At 39.3% G+C, this 20,808-nt stretch overlaps 1 protein-coding gene across 1 annotated transcript in view; it reads left to right on the top strand.

The window, feature by feature from the left end:
• METTL24 (methyltransferase like 24) overlaps positions 1-20,808 on the top strand; it is a 205,843-nt gene that overhangs the window by 75,404 nt on the left and 109,631 nt on the right. Inside the window, exon 2 of the mRNA XM_007484431.3 lies at positions 6,330-6,425. Coding sequence (XP_007484493.1) covers positions 6,330-6,425 — 96 coding nt within the window. The remainder of the gene's footprint in view (positions 1-6,329; positions 6,426-20,808) is intronic.

Here is a 20,808-nt window from a genome sequence, read left to right as displayed (position 1 = left end):
CCACAACTGCTCCAGTCTATCAAGATCTTTTTAGATTTTGACTGTTGGGCAATAGATTAACTATCCCTCCTAAATATATGGTATCTGGAAATAACGGAAATCTTATCTAAACCTTACTTAGCCTGTCACTAATGTTAGTGTTCAGCAGAATAGGGCCAAGGACATAATCCATTCATTTTACAGATGGAAAAACTAAAGCCCAGTGAATTTAAGATTATATAAGTAGTAAGTAGCAGAATTGGTATTTGAACCCAAATATTTTGACTCCAATTTAGTGGTATTTATGCTATATTGTACTGCCTCTACTGACATAATATAATAATAATATATATACATATATAATATAATAATAACTGACATATATATAATATAATAATAACTGACATTTATACGAAGTTTAATATGTGCCAATCATTGTTTTTAAGTGCTTTATAAATACTACCTTATTTGAACCTCACAACAACCTTGGACGTGGGCACTATTATTATCCCCGTTTTACAGTTGAGGACATTGAAGCAAACAGCAGGTAAGACTAGCCAGGAGTCACAAAGCTAGCAAATTAATGTCTGAGGATATATTGGAACTAAGGAATTCTCTTGTCTTCCAGACTCCATGCTCAGTAGTCATTGTTCTGCTGAGCTGGTAACTACCTATTTCTTTCTTTTCCTTTTTTTTTCCTCCTGGGAGGAAGGAAGAAGTTTATAGGCACATCCTCACTTTATGAATACAATTTTCAAGCATCCTATACCTAAGAATGGTGACAGCTATGAAGGCTTTATCTTCCAATTCCCTCATAGAGTCCTTATTGCAATTTTATCTATTCTATCATTGGATTCCTGCCTTCCTGCTTCCAAAAACCCACCTAAGCACTTCTCTGCTGCTCAGGGGAATGGGAGTTGACAATTCTCCACATTACTTTCTTATTCTTTTCTGTAATTCTGTAAACTGTGTTCCCATAGTGGGATCAAAGACTCAGGATTTAAGCCTATTTGTTTTATTATAGTTCAATTTTTAAAATGGCTTAAATAGGATCTGGTGGGCTACCATAATTTATGATATTTTTAAAAATAGGAAAATACATTTGAGGGGCAGGTAGGTAGCACAGTGGATAGAGCACCAGACCTAGAGTTGGGAAGACTTGGTTTCAAATCTGGCCTCAGATATTGCCTAGCTGTGTGACCTTGGGCAAGTCACTTAACCCCAGTTGCTAGCCTTTGCAAGTCTTTTGTCTTAGAATAATACAGAAGGCAAGGATTTTTTAAAACACCCTTACCTTCTACCTTAGAATCAATACTATGTATTGGTTCCAATTGGTTCCAAAGTAGAATTCAGTGGTAAGGGCTATGCAATGGGGGTCAAGTGACTTGCCCAGGATCACATAACTAGGAAGTGGCTAAGGCCAAATTTGAACCTAAGACCTCCCATCTCTAGGCCTGGCTCTCAACCCAGTGAGCCACATAGCTACCCCAAGTAACAGTGTTTTTAAAAAATATATATTTGAAGGTACAATACTTATAGAATCATATAAACAATGTATTGTTATACAAACAATACTTATAGAGTTTTTGGAAGTTTTTTAAAGTTGGAGGCTGGCAATATGGTAGTTTTGTGAGAAAATGGGGGCCTTAAGTTTGATTCCCAGTTCCTATGTGACTTTGGGCAAATCAATTAATTTTTCTGTGCGTAATTTAAAAAATTTGTAAAATGAGAGGTTTGGGCTTGATGAATGGAGTCAAAATAAAAAAAAATAGGGATACTCAACCATTTATAAAGATCCCTGTGGACTGCATATTATTTTATTTTATTTATTTTAAAACATTTACCTTCTGTGTTAGTTTCAATTCTAAGACAAAAAAGTGTCAAGGATTAAACAATTGGGGTCCAGAACTGATGTCCTATCCACTGTGTTACCTACCTACGCCTCACAATTAGATTTTAAAATATAATGCTATCTATGTTTTACTGTACTTTTAGGTATTTTATTAAATATTTTCCAATTACATTTTAATCTGGTTCAGTCTGCACTCCACCTCTGCATTAGATGATTCCTGAAGTCCTTTACAGTCCAAAAAATCTATGATCATGGATTTTATTATTATCATGGATTTATTATCATCTGATCATAGGTTTATTACTGCTGATCTGTAGAATGAATTCCCACACCAGTAGTTTTCTTCACAGATCCATTTTGTACTTGAGTATCTGGGGTTCTTTATTAGTTTTAAAGTTATGGAGCAGACTATGCAAGTTGTAGTGCCTTAGAAATAGTATGGATTCAAGATATTTTTTTTTAAACAATTCCCCTGCAGCCTTGAGATTTGCGTGGACTGAATGCATATGTATGTGCCATTGGATCTGGCATATATGTATCTGTTTACCCTGATGACATAAAGACCCTGAGCTAAGCATGGGGAAAGAAGAAGCACACATCTCTGCTAGTGTACTCTGTTTCTGGGACAAAGTAGGAATAGGTGGGGCCCTGGAGTAAGGGGCCAAAGGATGCTCCAGCTGATAAAAGAATTGTTATTTATAATTGTAATTGGTAATGCAATTATTTCTATCCCTGATAATTCTGTCCTTGATAAAGATAATTTCTATTCCTGAAAACTGAGACTGTGGGGCTGCTTCTCTTTTTGGTTTGTATATTAATTCGTCTCTCTAATTCTCATCTAGGAACTAACAAATTACAGAGTGGGGACTTTATAAGCCTGGAGCAGCAACAGGCATGGAAATCTTCCAGGAAAGGTTATGAGATCTAGTGGGTGAGAACCCCTCGTCTACATTCATATGTAATGTTATTTTCTATTAGAAGCATTCCTGAGGTGTGTGCTGCTTCCAGTTGTCTTCCTGCCCACCCAGAAAAGAACTCCTTACTGATTTAATCAACTGACAAATATTGATTAAGCACCTATTGTGTTCCAGAGCATGGTTAGGTACTGGGCATTCAAAGATAAGAAATAATACACATACTGCTTCATCTCTTTCTAATATGCTAATTCCATTTTTATTCCTTTGTATTTTATCTTTAGAAATTTTTTATTGCTTTTTTTTTTAATTTCCTATTGCTGGTTACAAGCATTTTTTAAAAAAGAAAGAATGGAAAAGTCAGCAAAACCAACAAATATGGCAAAAAAATCTGACAACATGTGCAATTTACAAAATTTGTGGACCCTCATGCCTCCAACTCTGCAAAAGAGTCGAGGGAGATGTCTTCTTGTCTCTCTCCTTTGAACATGTTTGTTCATTTTCATTTTGCACCATTCATTCACTACAGTTCCTCATTTACTTGCTTGATGGGAGTAGGACTGGGAGTATATTGTTTAAGGAGAATAGCAGTCTCATTTTCCCCATTCCAACTGCTGTGTCTTCAGTTTTTATCTTTTTCCTGAAAAGGGAAAGTTACATGGAGAGCTGATGGCAGCATTTCAGAAATTATGAACATTTGATGGTAGGTAAGTCCTAAGCTTCAGACAGGGAGTGAAATGGAGCTCTCCATTGAGGTGAATCTTCTTTCCCATGAAGATAAAAATCCAAAATTATGATAATGGGTAGAAGATGTGCAACTGCCCCATTGGATGCCCCAGATTTCATAAACTTAGTTTCAGGAACCCCTGGAGATAAAGGAATTCTTTTTGCCAGCATTGTTGAGTGCCCTTTTGTAATACAAAGTGAGAGTTAAAAGAGATCTTGATAGGGTTGAATGGAATTTGCCTTTGATTACAAGTATATTTCATTTCAGACCACCCTGAGGCTTGGCATTCATGTGTACCACAGGGCAACTCATTTCTTTCAGATTCCAGTTCTTAGCTGCAGACAAAGATTTAAGGAAAAGAAGGCCACAGTCATTTTCTGGGTTGGCTGTCCATACATTTTCTGAGTGTTTTCTGAGGAATGGAAACTAATTTGCATCATTCGACCTCATATTTGTGCCCTCATCCTTCCAAACCATCCCTCTCACCTAGATACCCCAAATAGCTTTTCTCTTTGTGATCCAACCTATGTTCTCTCCAAAGTTATCAAAGATCTTTTAATTACCATATCTAATGGCCTTTTCTCAGTCTTAAATCCCTTTCACCTCTCTGCAGCATTTGGCATTGTCGATCACCTCCAATTTCTGGATTTTTTTTTCCCTCTCTTGGTTTCTGGGATGTTTTTTGGTTCTTGTTTGACCATAGTTTTTTGGTTTCCTTGATTGTTTCTTCATTTATGTCATGTCTGCTAACCATGGATGTCCCTCAGGAGTCTATCCTTGACTCCTGTCCCTTCTCTCTTTATGCTATCATGATCCTTCTGTCCTTGCTAACTATTATCCTTCATCTTTTCTGCCCAAATTCCTTCAAAAGGCCAACTCAAATAGGTGCATCCACTTTCTTTCCTCCCCCTCTCTTCTTATCTCCTTACAATCCTGCTTCCAACCTAATCATCCCACCCAAACTGTTCTCCCCAAAGTCACCAATCCCTTAAAATTTTTAATTATCATTTTTCCAGATTATATGTCAGTTACATTACAAATTCATCTTTTGACATTTTGTAATCCATGTTCTTCTCCTCCTGCTTCCCCAGAAGACAATATAATGGTAAATATGTTATCATATAATACATATTTCCCTGTTCCTATGTTGTGATACAAGACATATATTACTTAAACTAGAGAAAAATTAATGGAGGAAAAAATTGAAGAATGGTATGTTTCAATCCGTATATCCTTTATATCCTTGCCTTGTTAATTATACTTAAATCATTCACAGTTGATCATCATATATTATTATTGTTACTGTTTATAACATTCTTCTAGTTCTACTCACTTCACTTTGTACTATTTCATATGTCTTTTTAGGTGTTTTTTTTTTTGGTGATCATCATGTTTGCCATTTTATGTCCCAGAAGTATGCCGTTACAGTCATATACCCTAACTTGTTCAGCTAATTGATGTTCAGATAATTCCCTTCAGTTTCCAGTTCCTTGACAAAATTAGAGGAAAAGTAATAAAGTTGGGGGGAAGTTTTTTAAGGACAGTTTCTCAGAAAGAGGACCCATCTAAAATGTAGAAGAACTTTGTCAAATATATAAGAATATGAGCCATTCCCCAGTTGATAAATGGTCAAAAGATATAGACAGATAGTTTTTGGATTGATAAATCAAAGTTATATATAACTATATGAAAAGTGCTGTAAACCATTATTGATTAGAGAAATGCAAATCAAGAAAACTCTGAGACATCATCAAATGCCTCACCTATCAGATTATCTAAGATGACAAAAGGGCAAATTGATGAATGCCAGAGGGCATATGAAAAAATGGGGACACTAATACACAATTGGTGGGTCTGTGAATTGATCCAACCATTTTAGAGTGCAATCTAGAATTATACTCAGTGATCCCTCAATCACAAAATCGAATCACTTTTTCTCTATCCTTATTCTCCTCAACTTTTCTATAACCTTTAACAGTTCTTATTACTCTCTTCTCGATACTCTCTTCTTTTTAGGTTTTCAGACTACCACTCTTCTGGTTCTATTTGCTACTTTGCTGGATCCTCATTCAAATTATATTCTCCAACCATAGATGTCCTACATGGTTCTGTCCAGAATCTTCTTCTCTTTTACCTCTGTGCTACCTTAGTTGCTGATCTCATCAGTTCCCATGGACTTAATTATCAACTCTATGCTAATAAATCTTAGATAAATCTACCTATCTTGCACCAGCATCTTTGCTGATCTTCAGACTCACATCTCCAATTATCTTTTAGATGTCCAGTAGACATTTAAAACTCATCATGTCCAAAACAGAACTTCTTATCTTTTACTCTAACCTTCTCCCACTTTAAATTATCTATTACTGTGGAGGGGCAACACCATCTTCCCAATCTTTCAGGCTCATAATATAGTTGTCACTTTCAATTCCTTGCTATCTCTCCCCCACCCCCATAATCAACTGTTGCCAAGAACTGTCAATTCCACCCTTGTACCATCTCCCAAATATTCTTCCTTCTGTGCTCTGATAATGCCAGCACCCTGGTATGCCCTTATTATCTCTCTACTCCTTTAGCTACACCCTTGTTCAGACTCCCTTCACTTCTTGCCTGGACAACTGAAATATCCTTTTGGTTATTCTCCCTTCTCCAGTTTCTCCCTACTCTAATCCATTGGCTGCCCTTCCCTGCTGGCTTTTCCTTTTAGATTACTTTGGGATAATCTAGGCATCTTCTATGCATCTAGATAGCAGGGACTGAGTTATCAGTATTTTTGCCTTAATTTGTAGCCCTCGTGTTTAGCACAGTGCCTGACCCATAGAAAGATAGCTTATTAACTGTCTTTTTTCTGTTACAGTTACGTTGGCATATTGATCTCCAGCCTTGGGCAAGTCCTTCTCAGTCCCTGAATGAAGAAGCCATGAGGTTCTTGAAATATATCAGCACCACCCAGGTTGGATTTTATGCTTTTATAGACATCTAATCTAGTGTTAAATAGAACTGAAAGATATGATTGTCTTTCCTCAAGGAGGATTCCTGGGGGAAAGGGAAGGAAAAGTTGGAGTCAAATTGAGAGCAGCATCTGGTAGAGATCTGAATTCTTTTTTCAGGATTAGGCTGCTTACATCTAGCATCTCCAGAAGAGGTAGATAAGAAGCCTTCTATTTAATATAAATCTTAAAAAAAATTTAAGTATTTTTCCATTGTTACATGATTCATGTTCTTTCCCTTCCCTTTCCCCTCCTCACTCCCAGAGACAACAAGCAATTCCACTAGGTTATACATGTATATTTAATATAAATCTAATATTTATATAGCCCTTACTCTGTGCCAGGCATTGTGCTAAGCACTTTAAAATTATTTCCTCATTTGACTCTCATATCAACCCTGCAAGGTAGGTGCTATTATTATCCCCATTCTATAGAGGAGGAAACTGAGGCAAATAGAAATTTTTTTTAAACCTAAGATCATGAAATTAATAAGTATCTGAGGTTGAATCTTAACTCAGGTCTTCCTAACTCCAGACCTGGTGTTCCATCCACTATGTTACCTAGCTGCCTGAAATATTTTCCTAGATTTGAAGTCAAGAGGTTTGTCTAGGAATCCCAGGTTTGTCACTAATCTATGTGACCTTGGGCAAGAACTTTTTCTCTTCGAGTCTGTTTTCTTATTTGTGAAATTAGAGAATAGAACCAGGTGACCCCTTAGTCTAGTCACTAAAAGGTGACCCCTTCTAATCCTAAATCAGTGGTCCTTTGAGAAATGACATCTTTTAGCATTTTATGAATAACTTTGAAAAGTGGCACTGAAAAGAATTTTATTTTTAGTGAACTAAGCCCATGTTAAGGGAATTAAAGAAGAAATATTTTATAGACTGAAGTCCTTGTTACATTTAGAGAGGTCTATTTGCTCGTACTTTTCTGCCATGGCCTTTGGGGGGCAGATTTAAGTGTGTTAGCTGGGAGTGAAGGAAGGACCTCTGATTATAATAATGAACAGAAAATGAAGTCACATACTCTCTCAAGGTCTAGCATTTTAGAATCATTAGAGAGCACTGGCCTTTATGCGATGACTTAACAAGATTTGGCAGTTTCTGAATGACTCCTCTAGTAGGGCTGCTGACCTGTTCAGGGAAGAAGTATCAATTATAGAGAGCTGATGACTCTTGATGGGTCAATCAGGTTCCATTTTCAGAGCTGCTTGACCTCAAGACACATATGTAAAATCAGAACTCAAGAGAAACCCAACCACTGAGCAGAGAGCTTCAATTGAGTTAGAAACTGATAAGCTAATTGCCAGTGATCTAGAAATGATCATCACAACAAATAGAACTTTACTTATAATTCAGATGTAAGCATTAGAGATTGGTTACTTAATGACCTAACTTGTGTACATTGGCTTTGGAGGCAGAATCGTATCTGGGTTTATATCTCATCTCTGATAATTACGACCTGTTTGGTTTGACTTTGGGTAAATCCCTTCACCTTCCTGGGCCTCAGTTTCCTTACCTGTAAAATCGGGGTGGCCTTCTTTTCTTTTGTATACATATTCTCATACTTGATGACTTCAATTACTCTCATGAGTTCAATGGTCATTGACTGAGCTCCAGTCTTCTCATAGCCAAATTGAGCATTTGAAAGCAGTTATCACATTGACCCCCTCAAACTCAATTTATATAAATCAGAATTCATTTCTTCCTCCCTTTCTCAAAGTCTTATGGCTCTCAAATTTTCCCAAAACAGTTAATGGGGCCATTGAATTGTATATAAGGATGCCAGTGGGCCTCATATTGACTTTGAAAACCACAACTTGAAATTATCTAAATGCATTATTGTATTTTTATTTATTTTATCAAATATTTCCCAATTACATTAAGAAAAAATCCTTACCTTCTGTCTTAGAATCAATATTGTGTATTGGTTCCGAGACAGAAGAGTGGTAAGGGCTAGCCAATGGGGGTTAAGTGACTTGCCCAGGATTGCACAGCTATGAAGTGTCTGAAGGCAGATTTGTACCCAGGACCCAATCTATAGCCTTTCAATCCACTGAGCTACCTAGATTGCCTTCTCCTGATTATATTTTAATCTGGTTCAGGTCACCCTCAAGAGGGCTGTGGGCTACATGCACACTATTATGTCACATAAATTCTGTACATCCCTTTCTCTTCACTCAATCAACTATAACCCTTGTTCAGATCCTTTTCACCTCTCTCCTGGATTATTGCCATAGCTTTCTTAATTAGTCTCTCTACCACAAGTCTCTCCCTACTCTAATCCATTCTCTATAATCTCCAAAGTGATTTTCCCAAAGTGTAGGTTTAATCATGAAATTCCCCTACTCACTAAACTCCTTTGGCTCCCTATTAGCTCTAGGATCAAACATAAACTCCTTTAATATTTAAAGCTCACCACAACTTTCTAAACTTGTAAACTTATAAACTTCCCTTTATACACTGTCTACTGTCCAACCATGCTGTTCTACTTGTACAATCCTTCATCTCTCATGTCCTAGCCTTTAGCACTGGCTATCCAGAGCCCAAAACACTCTCTTTCCCCACCTCTGAATTTTATAATCTTCAGTTCCTTCACAATTCAGCTCAAAAATCACCCTCTATATGAGAAATTTCCTGTTTCCTAGAACTTTCTCTCAGTGCTTTCTTCTCTAAGGTTTACCTTGTATTATATTTATGGAGTGCTCAGGGAGGGGTAGTATCTCTGGTATGGAGGGCTTGTCATGCCCTCCTAGGGCAGCTCTCCAGCCTCTGACCCCCACCTGACACCCAGCTCTCACTTGTGGCTCCCAGTAGCTGCTGGCATGTGGCAGGGGCCACACCCCGGGCAATGGCTTAGACAGGCCGACTAAACCTTGTGAGGGTAGCCATCGGGTCATCGACCCCTGGTGAACCAGGGCTTTGCTCACCCAGCATGTGAAGACTGATTCGGCAGAACAGGCGGAAGAAACCAATAAGAAGGTTCAACGGCTGAGATGGCGACGCAGCAAAGGACTGTGGAGTGCTTAGAGCGTGTTGGAGCACAAAAGACAACACGGCCATCCAATGCAGCTGAGGAAGTCTCCAGGTGTAAGGACTTTTCATGCCACTGGACCCAGGCTTCCAACGCCGAGAGAGTGGGACTGTCTCTGTGCATCGACTTTTCCACTTAAATCTCCTTCACGCACAAGTATCTTTGTGCACACTCATCTATCCTAACCCCATCCACCCTTTTCAAGACCTGCGGCGATGGGGGAGTGGTGATGCAACAGGTGGAGGTGACGACTGGCAGTTGTAGTCACGATCCTGCATGTAGGCGGCCTATGCTCTGTAGGGCAGCAGGGACGTTCGGCAGCATCCTGGGAGACTCAGCAGCCCTCTCTAGGACAGCATTGCTCACCCTAATCAAGGGAGGGGACTAGAAAAGGTGTCCCAAACATTGCCTGCCCTACAAATACCCGGTCAGCACACCGCAGCTGGTGGGTCATCACTTTAAGTAGTCGAAACCAAAGAAAACAAAACACAAAGAAACTCCTACTAGGAGCATGGAATATCAGAACATTACTTGACAGAGAGAACACCCCAAGACCTGAGAGAAGAACAGTTTTAATCAGTAAAGAACTGGCGCGATATAACATCGACATCGCAGTCCTAAGCGAAACATACTTACCAGAAGAGGGATCACTCAGCGAACCCACCACTGGATACACCTTCTTCTGGAAAGGTAGAGCCACAAATGAAGACAGAATCCATGGTGTTGGCCTGGCTATCAAGACCAGTTTGCTCAAACAGCTGCCAGACTTGCCTGTGGGCATCAGTGAGAGGCTCATGAAGATCCGTTTGCCTCTCAGCAAAGACAGGTATGCCACAATCATCAGCGCATATGCCCCAACACTGACCAGCACAGAGGAGACCATCGAGCAGTTCTACTCTGACCTGAGTGCCGTCCTGCACTCAGTGCCCACAAATGACAAGCTGATACTACTGGGAGACCAACGCCCGCGTTGGCCAGGACCATGAAAGATGGAAAGGAGTGCTCAGCAAACATGGTGTGGGCAAAATGAACAACAACGGCCTACTGCTACTCAGCAAATGCTCAGAGTTTGAACTCACCATCACGAACACTGTGTTCAGAATGGCAAACAAATATAAAACAATATGGATGCACCCACGATCAAAACAGTGGCATCTCATTGACTACATCATTGTACGCCAGCAAGACATCCAAGATGTAAAGATCACCAGAGCCATGAGAGGAGCTGAATGCTGGACAGACCACTGATTGGTTAGAGCGACTCTTCAAATGCGCATTGCGCCTTGCCATCCAAAATGCGCTCAGAAAATTCGCGCATTTTACAACGTGAGTCATCTTAGAGATCTATCTTATTTACAAACATTCCAGTCCTGCCTGGATGACAAGCTGTCTGCCAAGGGACCACTCACTGGAAGCTCAACCGAGAAATGGAACCAGTTCAGAGACGCAGTGAAGGAAACATCAAAGGCAGTCCTAGGCCCCAAACAACGCAACCACCAGGACTGGTTCGACGAGAACAACACTGCTATTGAAGACCTATTGAGCAAAAAGAACAAAGCCTTTATGGAGTGCCAAAATAACCCAAACTCTGATCCTAAAAAGGACAGATTCAAGTCTCTCCAAGCCATGGCACAGCATGAGATCAGGAAGATGCAAGACCGATGATGGGGAAAAAAGGCAGAAGAAATCCAGTGTATTGCTGATATGAAAAACTACAAACAATTTTTCAGTGCCCTCAAGACTGTCTATGGGCCATTAAAACCCACCACCACTTCCTTGCTATCCTCTGACGGTGACACTCTCATAAAAAATAAAAAAGGCATCAGCAACAGGTGGAAAGAACACTTCAGTCAGCTTCTCAACCGACCCTCTTCAGTCGACCAAAGCGCCCTTGACCAGATCCCTCAAAACTGCACCATTGAACAACTTGACATCCCTCCTTCAATAGAGGAAGTCCAAAAAGCCATTAAACAAATGAGTGCAGGCAAGGCACCCGGTAAAGACGGGATCCCAACCAAGGTGTACAAGGCCTTAAATGGAAAGGCGCTCCAGGCATTCCATATAGTGCTGACTAGCATATGGGAAGAAGAAGACATGTCCCCAGAACTCAGAGATGCCTCCATCGTAGCCCTATATAAGAACAAAGGCACACAAGCAGCCTGTGACAACTACAGAGGCATCTCACTACTCTCCACTGCTGGAAAGATCCTCGCCCATGTTATACTCAACAGACTCCTGTCATCTGTTTCAGAGCAGAACCTGCCTGAATCACAATGTGGCTTCCGACCAGATCGCAGTACCATAGACATGGTTTTCACGGTGAGGCAAATGCAGGAAAAATGCCTTGAGCAGAACCTAAGTCTCTACATTGTCTTCATAGACCTGACAAAGGCGTTCAACACAGTGAACAGGGACGCATTGTGGGTGATCCTCAGCAAACTTTGTTGCCCAGCAAAATTCGTCAAACCGATCCAGCTCTTTCATGTTGATATGACAGGGGACGTCCTATCTGGTGGAGAGACTTCCAATCCAACATCTCCAATGGCATAAAACAAGGCTGTGTCCTTGCTCCAGTACTATTCAACCTATACTTCACCCAAGTATTATGACATGCTGTGATGGATCTAGACCTGGGCGTCTACATCAAATATCGGCTGGATGACTCACTATTCGACCTTTGCCGCCTGACTGCAAAAACAAAGACAACAGAGAGACTCATCCTGGAAGCTCTCTTTGCAGCTGACTGTGCTCTCATGGCCCACCAAGAAAATCATCTCCAAACCATTGTGGACAGGTTCTCCACTGCAACAAAACTGTTTGGCCTGACTATCAGCCTCAGCAAAACAGAGGTGCTGCTCCAACCTGCACCAGGGAGGCCAACGAACCAGCCGTGCATTACAATCGACAGCACGCAGCTTTCTAACGTCAGCACTTTCAAGTACCTGGGCAGCACCATCGCCAACGACAGGTCCCTAGACCATGAGATTAATGCCGGGATCCAAAAGCCCAGTCAGGCACTCGGGGGGCTGTGCTGCAAAGTCCTCCAACACAGAGGTGTAAGCGCTGCGACTAAGCTCAAAGTGTACAACGCAGTGGTCCTCAGCTCGCTCCTGTACGGTTGTGAGACATGGACACTGTACTGGAAGCACATGAAACAGCTGGAACAATTCCACCAATGCTCCCTCTGGTCAATAATGAGGATCTGATGGCAGGACCTAATCACCAACCAGGAAGTCCTCGACAGAGCCAACTCCATCAGCATCGAAGTCATGTGTAACAGTTAAAATTTAGGAATATGGGGAGACTGAGGCATCTGAAATTAGTTTCTCTCTGCAAGGAGTATTATATTTTTTAAAGGTTTATTAAGGATTAAGGATTAAAGAATATACAAGTAAGAAACATGTGCCTAGGCCAGAGGCCTAGACAAAATAACCTCACATCATGGAAGAGACGCCTCCGCTCCAAAATGGAAGTCCAAAAGCGCCAAAAACCTTTGCCACCAGCTTAAATCCTTCCTCGATCTCCGCCCACCTCAGAATTCCTGTGAGATTACAAAGCATTTTGGGGAAGTGGAGCAAAGGCTTGTGGGGATTGTAGTCCTGTATTTGAGTCTATTTTTTTACACATGGTCCTCAAAACCCAGCTACGATGGTCTGGACGTGTCATCCGCATGGACCCACAGCGAATACCAAGACAGGTATTCTATGGTGAACTGTCAGCTGGACTCAGGAAACAAGGCCGACCAAAGAAAAGATTCAAGGATCAGCTAAAGTCCAACTTGAAGTGGGCTGGCATTACCCCAAAGCAACTAGAACTCGCTGCCTCTGACAGAAGCAGCTGGCGAACCCACATTCACCATGCAGCCACCACCTTTGATGATGAGCGACGTAGATGTCTCGCCGCTGCGCGTGAACGCTGACACCAGGCCACCACCGCACCTCCCGTAACAACTGGCGTCCCATGCACCATGTGCCACAAACTCTGCGCCTCAGCCTTTGGACTCCAAAGCCACATGAGGGTACATCAATAGATGAAACTGCACAAAGACAATCGTCATTCTTGGACACCGAGAGACTACCACTACTACTACTCATATACATTTACATTTCTCCTCTTTTAGAATGTAAACTCTCTGAAGGCAGACACTCTTTTAAGAAAAAAAAGTACTTTTCTTTTTCTTTTTGATCCCTTTGCTTAGCATGGTACTTGGCACATAATGAGCTCTTAATAAATACTTGTTGAGAGGCAGTTAGATGATCCTGTGTTTAGAGAGCTGAGCCTGGAGATGGGAGGTCCTAGAATCAAATCTGACCTCAAACACTTCCTAGCTATGTGACCATGGGCAAGTCATTTAATCCCAATTGCCTAGTTCTTCTGCACTGGACCCCATACTTAGTATGAATTCTATAACAAAAGGCAAGGGTTTAAAAAAAATCCTAAATGTGTGTTGACTGATTGTTGGGTTGAGGGAGCTGGGATGGATGGACTTTGAAGTCCTTTCTAGCTCTGAGGTCCAAAAAGCTCTTTCCACAGCAATCTCCTTTTCCACAGCCCCAGTTTTAGTGTAGCAAAGAAGCCCATTTGCCCTCAGAAGAGAGAATCTAGAATTCTAGAGGAGAGTTGCCAATCACAAAGTTGGTGAGAGCCCATGAGCTCACCAGCACTCGAATAAAGGGATTAAAATATAATTGGAAATTATTTAAAAATGCAATAAAATATGGTGTTGATAAGTGGTTTTCTGATTCAACAGGCAGAGCTTTTTATGTACAGTTTAGTGGACCTTTCTGAGTTTGACACCACTGTTCTAGAAGACTCAGAGGATCCGCTTGGAGGGAGGGAGGATCCATTCCTCTTCTCATATAATATAATCAGAAAATCATAAGAACTTTAATCTTTTTTTTTTCCTTCAGAGAAGGAAGTAAAAGCTTCCTGAATTAGGCATTTAATTATGCGTAATGGGATGATAAATTAATCCCTCTACAGAATTTCAACTTAGTTTGTCACATATCAACTTGTTGGATACTTGGACTTTAAAGTTATTTTTGTATTTTAATTAGAATTGTTTAATCTCTCCATGGTGCTGTCATTTTATCTCTTGATTTTACATGAAGGATGAGGAAGCTTAAATTCTTAACTTCAGCTTAGTGAACCCTTTGAAATGCCCTAGGGGGAGATGGAAGTTGTTATGAATTGGATCTGGGAACCATAGGCTCTGCTACAAAAAAATAAAATAAACCTGCCAAGTATATGTCTTCAAGTAGCTTAAAAAAAAAAAACAACACACACATAAGGAAGCTCTTGGAAGTATGAAATGATCCTTTCAAGCTCCTGTCAGGTCTTTCTTATGGTTGATGTCCCAAGAGAGAAAAACATTTTAAAAATAAACAGCATAAGGAATAAATCATAGGCTCATGGAACTGTAGAATTGAAAGAAACCTTATATTTTATTTAGTCCCGTCTCCTCATTTTGCTGATGAAGGAACTAAAGCTAAGTGAGTTGCATGGGGTCCCACAGCTAATTTAGTGGCAGAACTGGGATCTCCTGACTCGTAAATCCAGTGTATTTCTTTCTTTCTTTTTTTTTACTGTATTTCTTAAGAAGCCTTTATTAAATTAAAAAAAAAGTTCATAAGACCCATAACTTTAAAAACCAAGTTTTATAGTAATTTCTTGTTAAATATGTCCACAATAACTGTAAGTGGGTCCAGTTGTTAATTTAATAAAAATGCTTTTCTGGGGCAACTAAGAGGCAACTAGGAGTGCCCAGCCTACAGACAGGAGATCTTGGGTTCAAATGTGACTGTACACACTTATTAGCTATGTGACCTTTGGAAAATTACTTAACCCTAATTACCTAACCCTTACTGCTCTTCTGCTTTGGGGCCTATTATTAGTATCAATTTTAAAACAGAAGGTAATAATGTTTTAAAAAGAATCATTTCTATATGGTTTAAGGTTTCAGTTCTATGGTAAAAATGAATAATATGGAAATAGGTATCAAGTGATAACATTTGTACAACACAGTGGAATTGCTTGTCAGCTCTGGGAGAGAGGAGACAGAGGGGAAGGAAAGAAAATGAATCATGTAAACATGGAAAAAATGTAAAAATAAAATAAAAATAATATTTTCTACTATTACAGTGTGGCATAGTGGATGGAGTTGCTCTAATCCTGACTTAGAAAAAAAACCTTCACTATTAAAAACAATTCAAAAATATTTTCTTTTCCCAATTATGTATAATAATAATTTTCATCATACATTTTCCAAAATTATAAGATCCAAACCATTTCCCTCCTTCTCCTCCCTCTGCCAGCTCAGAGATAGTAAGCAATTTGATCTGGGCTTGACAAAACAAAACAAAACAAAAAACCTCATTGCCTCAGTTTCCCTACCTGAAAAATGGAGGTGGCATTACTACTTCTCTCCCAGGATTATTGTGAAGTGAAATAGGTCAGCTACTTTGCTCTTGTAATTACCATGACTGTGCCTGCATTTTGCCAAGCAGAGCGCTCTCAAATGACCCCCACAATACAAATATTTAATGTCTTGGGACCCAGCAGAAGCAAACCTTAACAGAACAGTCAGACAGTGCTGGAATTAGTGTAAGTTGCTAGAGGGTTGTTATTTAGTGACCTGCTTATAAAGAAACTAGGTTAGATCCCCAAGACTTCACAAGGCTTTTCCAAGTAGCCGTGATTCATAAGGGCAGATCATTACTCTTTCTTTAACTTTTAGGTACCAGAGGAAAAACAAGAGAATTTAATAATGGAAAGATTGCCTGGAACAAAAAATGAACTCATATTCCTCTGGTCAATTCAATTTAACAAATAATTATTAAGCATTTATTATATACTAGACACTGGACTAGGCTTTATCTTCAGATTGTTTATTTTCAACTGAGAGATAGAACATTGGAGAAGTAAATACAAATACAAGAATATTTGATGAAAGAAGTAGCACTGACAATTAGGGGTGTGAGAAAAGGGGGCTCAGGAACTGAGCTTCAAAGGAAATTTAGGATTCTAAGAGGAAGAGCTAAAGGAGAGTATATTCTGTACTGCAGGATGATTCGTGAGAAGCCACGAGAGGAAGAGATAGACAAAGAGGCGAATAGGGATCACAAGGGATGTTCCCTTTTAGCTCAGTAAAGTAGGAGACGGGGGTGCTATGTTGGGGGAGTCCGAGAAGAAAAGGTTTGAAACAGTCAGTAAGGGAGCATGAAAGAGATCAATCAGGGAAGACTAAAACATAATGATTACCAATGAAGATCCTACTGAGATTAAATAAAATTAATTATGGACTCACATTCTATAGTTCTGAGATTCTGGAATTTTTAATTTAATTTAATTTTATTTTTTGCTAACGTGCTTTCCGTTCCTCCCACATGCTGGAAAGCAAAGCTTTCTACCACGCATGCTTCATTTAGAACCTATTTTAACAATGACAGCATGCAAGCCTGCTACATGACTCCCCGTTACTTAAAATTATCTCTGTTAGCCCTGGAGAATCCTAATGGGCAACTCAATAATAAATCCTCTAATGCTGCAGAAATGAATCCCACCCACGTCATTTTATGGTGATGTTTTTCTCAAGTCTTTTGCTAAGGAGGATTCTCCTATATATTAAGGTCTTTTGTTTAATATGTTGTTAGCTAATGAAATACCCAGCAGACCCATCGAAGTTTTTGGATGAGACCTTGCTTGCTAATCCAGCATAATACTACCCCATATAAGGGAGAGCAATCTCTTCTTCAAGTGGGAAAGACAGTTCTTTCCCCTTCGGGGTCCTGAGAGATGTCAGAAACTGAAGGCTGGTAAGGAAGCCTGAAGCCATGAGGCACGATAAGGACCGTGCCGTTCTCAGATAAGACTTCATGTTCAACCTCTGATGGCAGCTCCCCAAACCATCTGCCTTCAGGAAACATGCCGTGGGGAGTATCTGGCTGTGATAACATTGATTTCAAGTAAAAGAAAACATTTTAAAAGCAAAGGGAGAAAAAGGAACAGGGAGTTGTTGGAGGCTTTGTAGTTCTATCTTTTAGAAGTTAAATTAGGAAACCAATTATTAATTGATTATTAATATATAAAATATCAAGGTGCTTTATTTAAAGAAAACCTGATCTATAAACATTTTTGATATTGTTCAGTCATTTCCCTCATGTCTGACTCTGTGATCCCTTTTGGGGTTTGCATGCAATGATACTGGAGTGGTCTGTCATTCCCTTCTCCAGCTCATTTTACAGATGAGGAAACTGAGGTAAACAGGATTTAAGGGACTTGTCTGGAGTCACATAGCTGGTGAGTGTCTGAGGCTAGATTTGAATTCATGAAGATGAGTTTTCCTGATACCAGACCTACCTATCTAATATAGAAAAATACAAACTCATAAAACCATAAGCTAGGATGTGATGATTTACCTTATGTAAAGAAGCTCTTTTCCTACCTTTACAGAAGGTTCTATCCCATAGTTTCTTTCTTAACCATTTTTTGTCATGGGCTTCTTTGACAGTTGGATAAAGCATATGGATCCCTTTCTAGGATAATATAGTTAAATTTATAAAATATAATACATAGGATTACAAAGCAAACCAGTTACATTGAAATATTCTCAAATATTAAGAAAAAATGAATTAAAAGGAAGAAACAACCATGTATCCTAGATTAAGAATCATTACTTTAAATGGTGAGCTAAGAGTTCATTTCAAATTTGACTTGATTTCCAAAAATTTGACATTTACAGAGCTTTTAATGAATGTGCCCATTGAATGAAGTAAGGTATCTATAAAACTGAAATAAAGCATTTTTAAAACCACAGACTTCCCTTGAGACCCCTCCCTCTGCTTAATGGTACCACATAAGCATAACGATGATGTTTGAAATGGATTTTACCTAATGGGTATGATTTCTCAAGCACTCTTTCTGCCCACTCTTCTTAGCTTTAGGACAAAGAAAATGAAGCAGGATACAATAGTCACTAAAATTATATTGTCCACATAGGTTTATTTCCTCAAGTATGCTTTATCTGTGCATCCAGTTCTCTATGATTAAAATTTCAAGGGGAAATTAAAGAAAATGGAAACTAATTATCTGAGTTGGACTATAAATAAATTATTCTAGTTTTACTTATTTCATTTGCAAGAGATTTCATGGATCTTTGGCTAGAAATCTTATCCAGAAAATTAAAATAACCAACATTTAACTTTGCTTTTTTGAAAAGGAGAATTATAATTGAGAAACACTGTCCAATGTTCCCAGTTGGTCTTTGATGTTGATGCTTTTGAAAAATATGATAATAAAAAGCACAAGACCAAGAAATTCCTTCATTTTATTATGATCCTCTGAGAGAAGGTAGGACCATAAAAAGATATTGGAATGGAGGCATTTTCTTTCCACTAATGACAACAAATGAAGTTGGTTACATGAAATATGTGGAAAGAAAATTCATTTTCTAGCCACTCATATACTATAATTTTCATCTAAGTAAAAAAATGGTCCAGGTCATTCACAACCATGGCTAAAAGTATGAAAGTCCTACTTAATAAAACTTTGTAGGCATGTATAAAATATTAGATCCAGAAAGGATTTTAGCTATCATTTTTTTAACCTTTACCTTCTGACTAGATTCAATACTAAGTGCCAGTTCCTAGACAGAAGAGGGGTAAGGGCTAGGCAGTTGGAGTTATGTGACTTGCTCAAGGTCACACAGCTGGGAAGTGTCTAAAGCCAGATCTGTACCCAGGACCTCCCATTTCCAGGTCTGCCTTTCTATCGACTGAGCTACCTAGCTTCTCCTTTAGCTATAATTTTGTTTAACTATCTCATTTCATAAAAGACCCAGTGAGATAGCACCATGTTTTGCCACCTAGTAGATATTTAACAAATGTTTGTTGAATTGAATTAAGTGAATAGTTTAGGGTCACATAGCTATAGAGCCAGGACTAGAATATAAGACTTTTGACTCCCAGGCTAGTAAGTTTTCTTTTATACCCTATAGCCCTTGTGCTAAAGTTCTTGAAGAGACCATCAACAGAGTTTTCGAAGTCTAAAAGATTTCTTTTCTTTCTGATTTTATTTTTAACAAAGAAGAAAAATATGGGCAAAGACTTGGAAAAAGCATGGGGGAAAAAAGAGAGAATCAACAGATGGTTCTGGGGTTATGATATTTCCTCTATATTCCTCCCTAACCTTTCTTCGGGTCCCTCCACCAAGCCCCCAACTTAAAACTGGACTTCCTGAAAAGTTATGTGGCAAAAATGATTGGCCAAGTAACTGCCATATATTAGGAAGATTGATGAAGTTGGCAATATTATTTCAGTGAGACCAACAGAATTAGCCGAGTTTCTATTGTAACTTTGGAAAAAACAGTTCCATGCAAGGACAGTTGAACTGAGGGTGCTTTTTTAATTTTTCAGATTTCTTGCAGGAAGCCTGGGGTTGTCTATTGCTCTACATTTCCAAAGCACTTACATGTAATGCTTATTTTTAATGCTATATTGTATTTCACATGTTCTTTCATCTTTGGAAAGTAGCTAGAGTTGCCTCAGATTCATAGATCGTCCTTAGAAAGTGAAGCATTTTTTTCCCAGCTGTGTGACCCTGGGAAAGTCCCTTAACCCCAATTGCCTAGCCCTTACCACTCTTCTGCCTTGGAACCAATACACAGTATTGATTCTAAGGTGGAAGAGAAGGGTTTAAAAAAAAAAGAAAGTGAAGCATTTTGCTGGGCTTCTTGCCCAGCTGGGAAAACATGCCACTGCTGGGCAAGATCACTATCTTGGCAGCAGTAAGCTTACAAGTGCAGCTGAACAAGCTGCGTAGGCGCTCAAAGAAGCCCCAAATGAATAGCATGTTTGCTTAGGGTACAGTTGAGATCAGAGTTTAACTTTTTTTTGGATACATGTTTTCTTTGGTTTTCTTCCTTGTCTTTATTTTGAAACACTTAATTTGAGTATCCCTGTTATCTAGTGGATTAAACTATATCCCACAGTATTGGGGAGATGCTTTGATCCCTTTCTATGGAGCAGGTGTTTATGAGATAAGTAGAGCAGAGAGGAGAAATCTCTCTCCCTTTTTTGGAGATGCTAAGGAAGAGAAAATGCTGGAAGGAAAGAATAAGAAATCAAGGTTTCTCCTCAGTCCCTCTTGTAATCCACCAAGCAGATAGCTTCTCTTGACTTTGTAGTCAATCATTTTTTTTAAATCCCATGCCTTCTGTCTTGGAATTGATCATGCTGATGCAGAAAAGCAGTAAAGGCTGTGCGATTGGGGTTAAGTGACCTGCCCAGGTTCCTATAGCTAGGAAGTATCTGAAAA

This window comes from Monodelphis domestica, chromosome 2 (genome assembly GCF_027887165.1).
Source record: "Monodelphis domestica isolate mMonDom1 chromosome 2, mMonDom1.pri, whole genome shotgun sequence".
Taxonomy (NCBI): domain Eukaryota; kingdom Metazoa; phylum Chordata; class Mammalia; order Didelphimorphia; family Didelphidae; genus Monodelphis; species Monodelphis domestica.
Note: the sequence above shows the minus strand (reverse complement) of the source record. Positions and strands in the feature narration are given on the sequence as shown.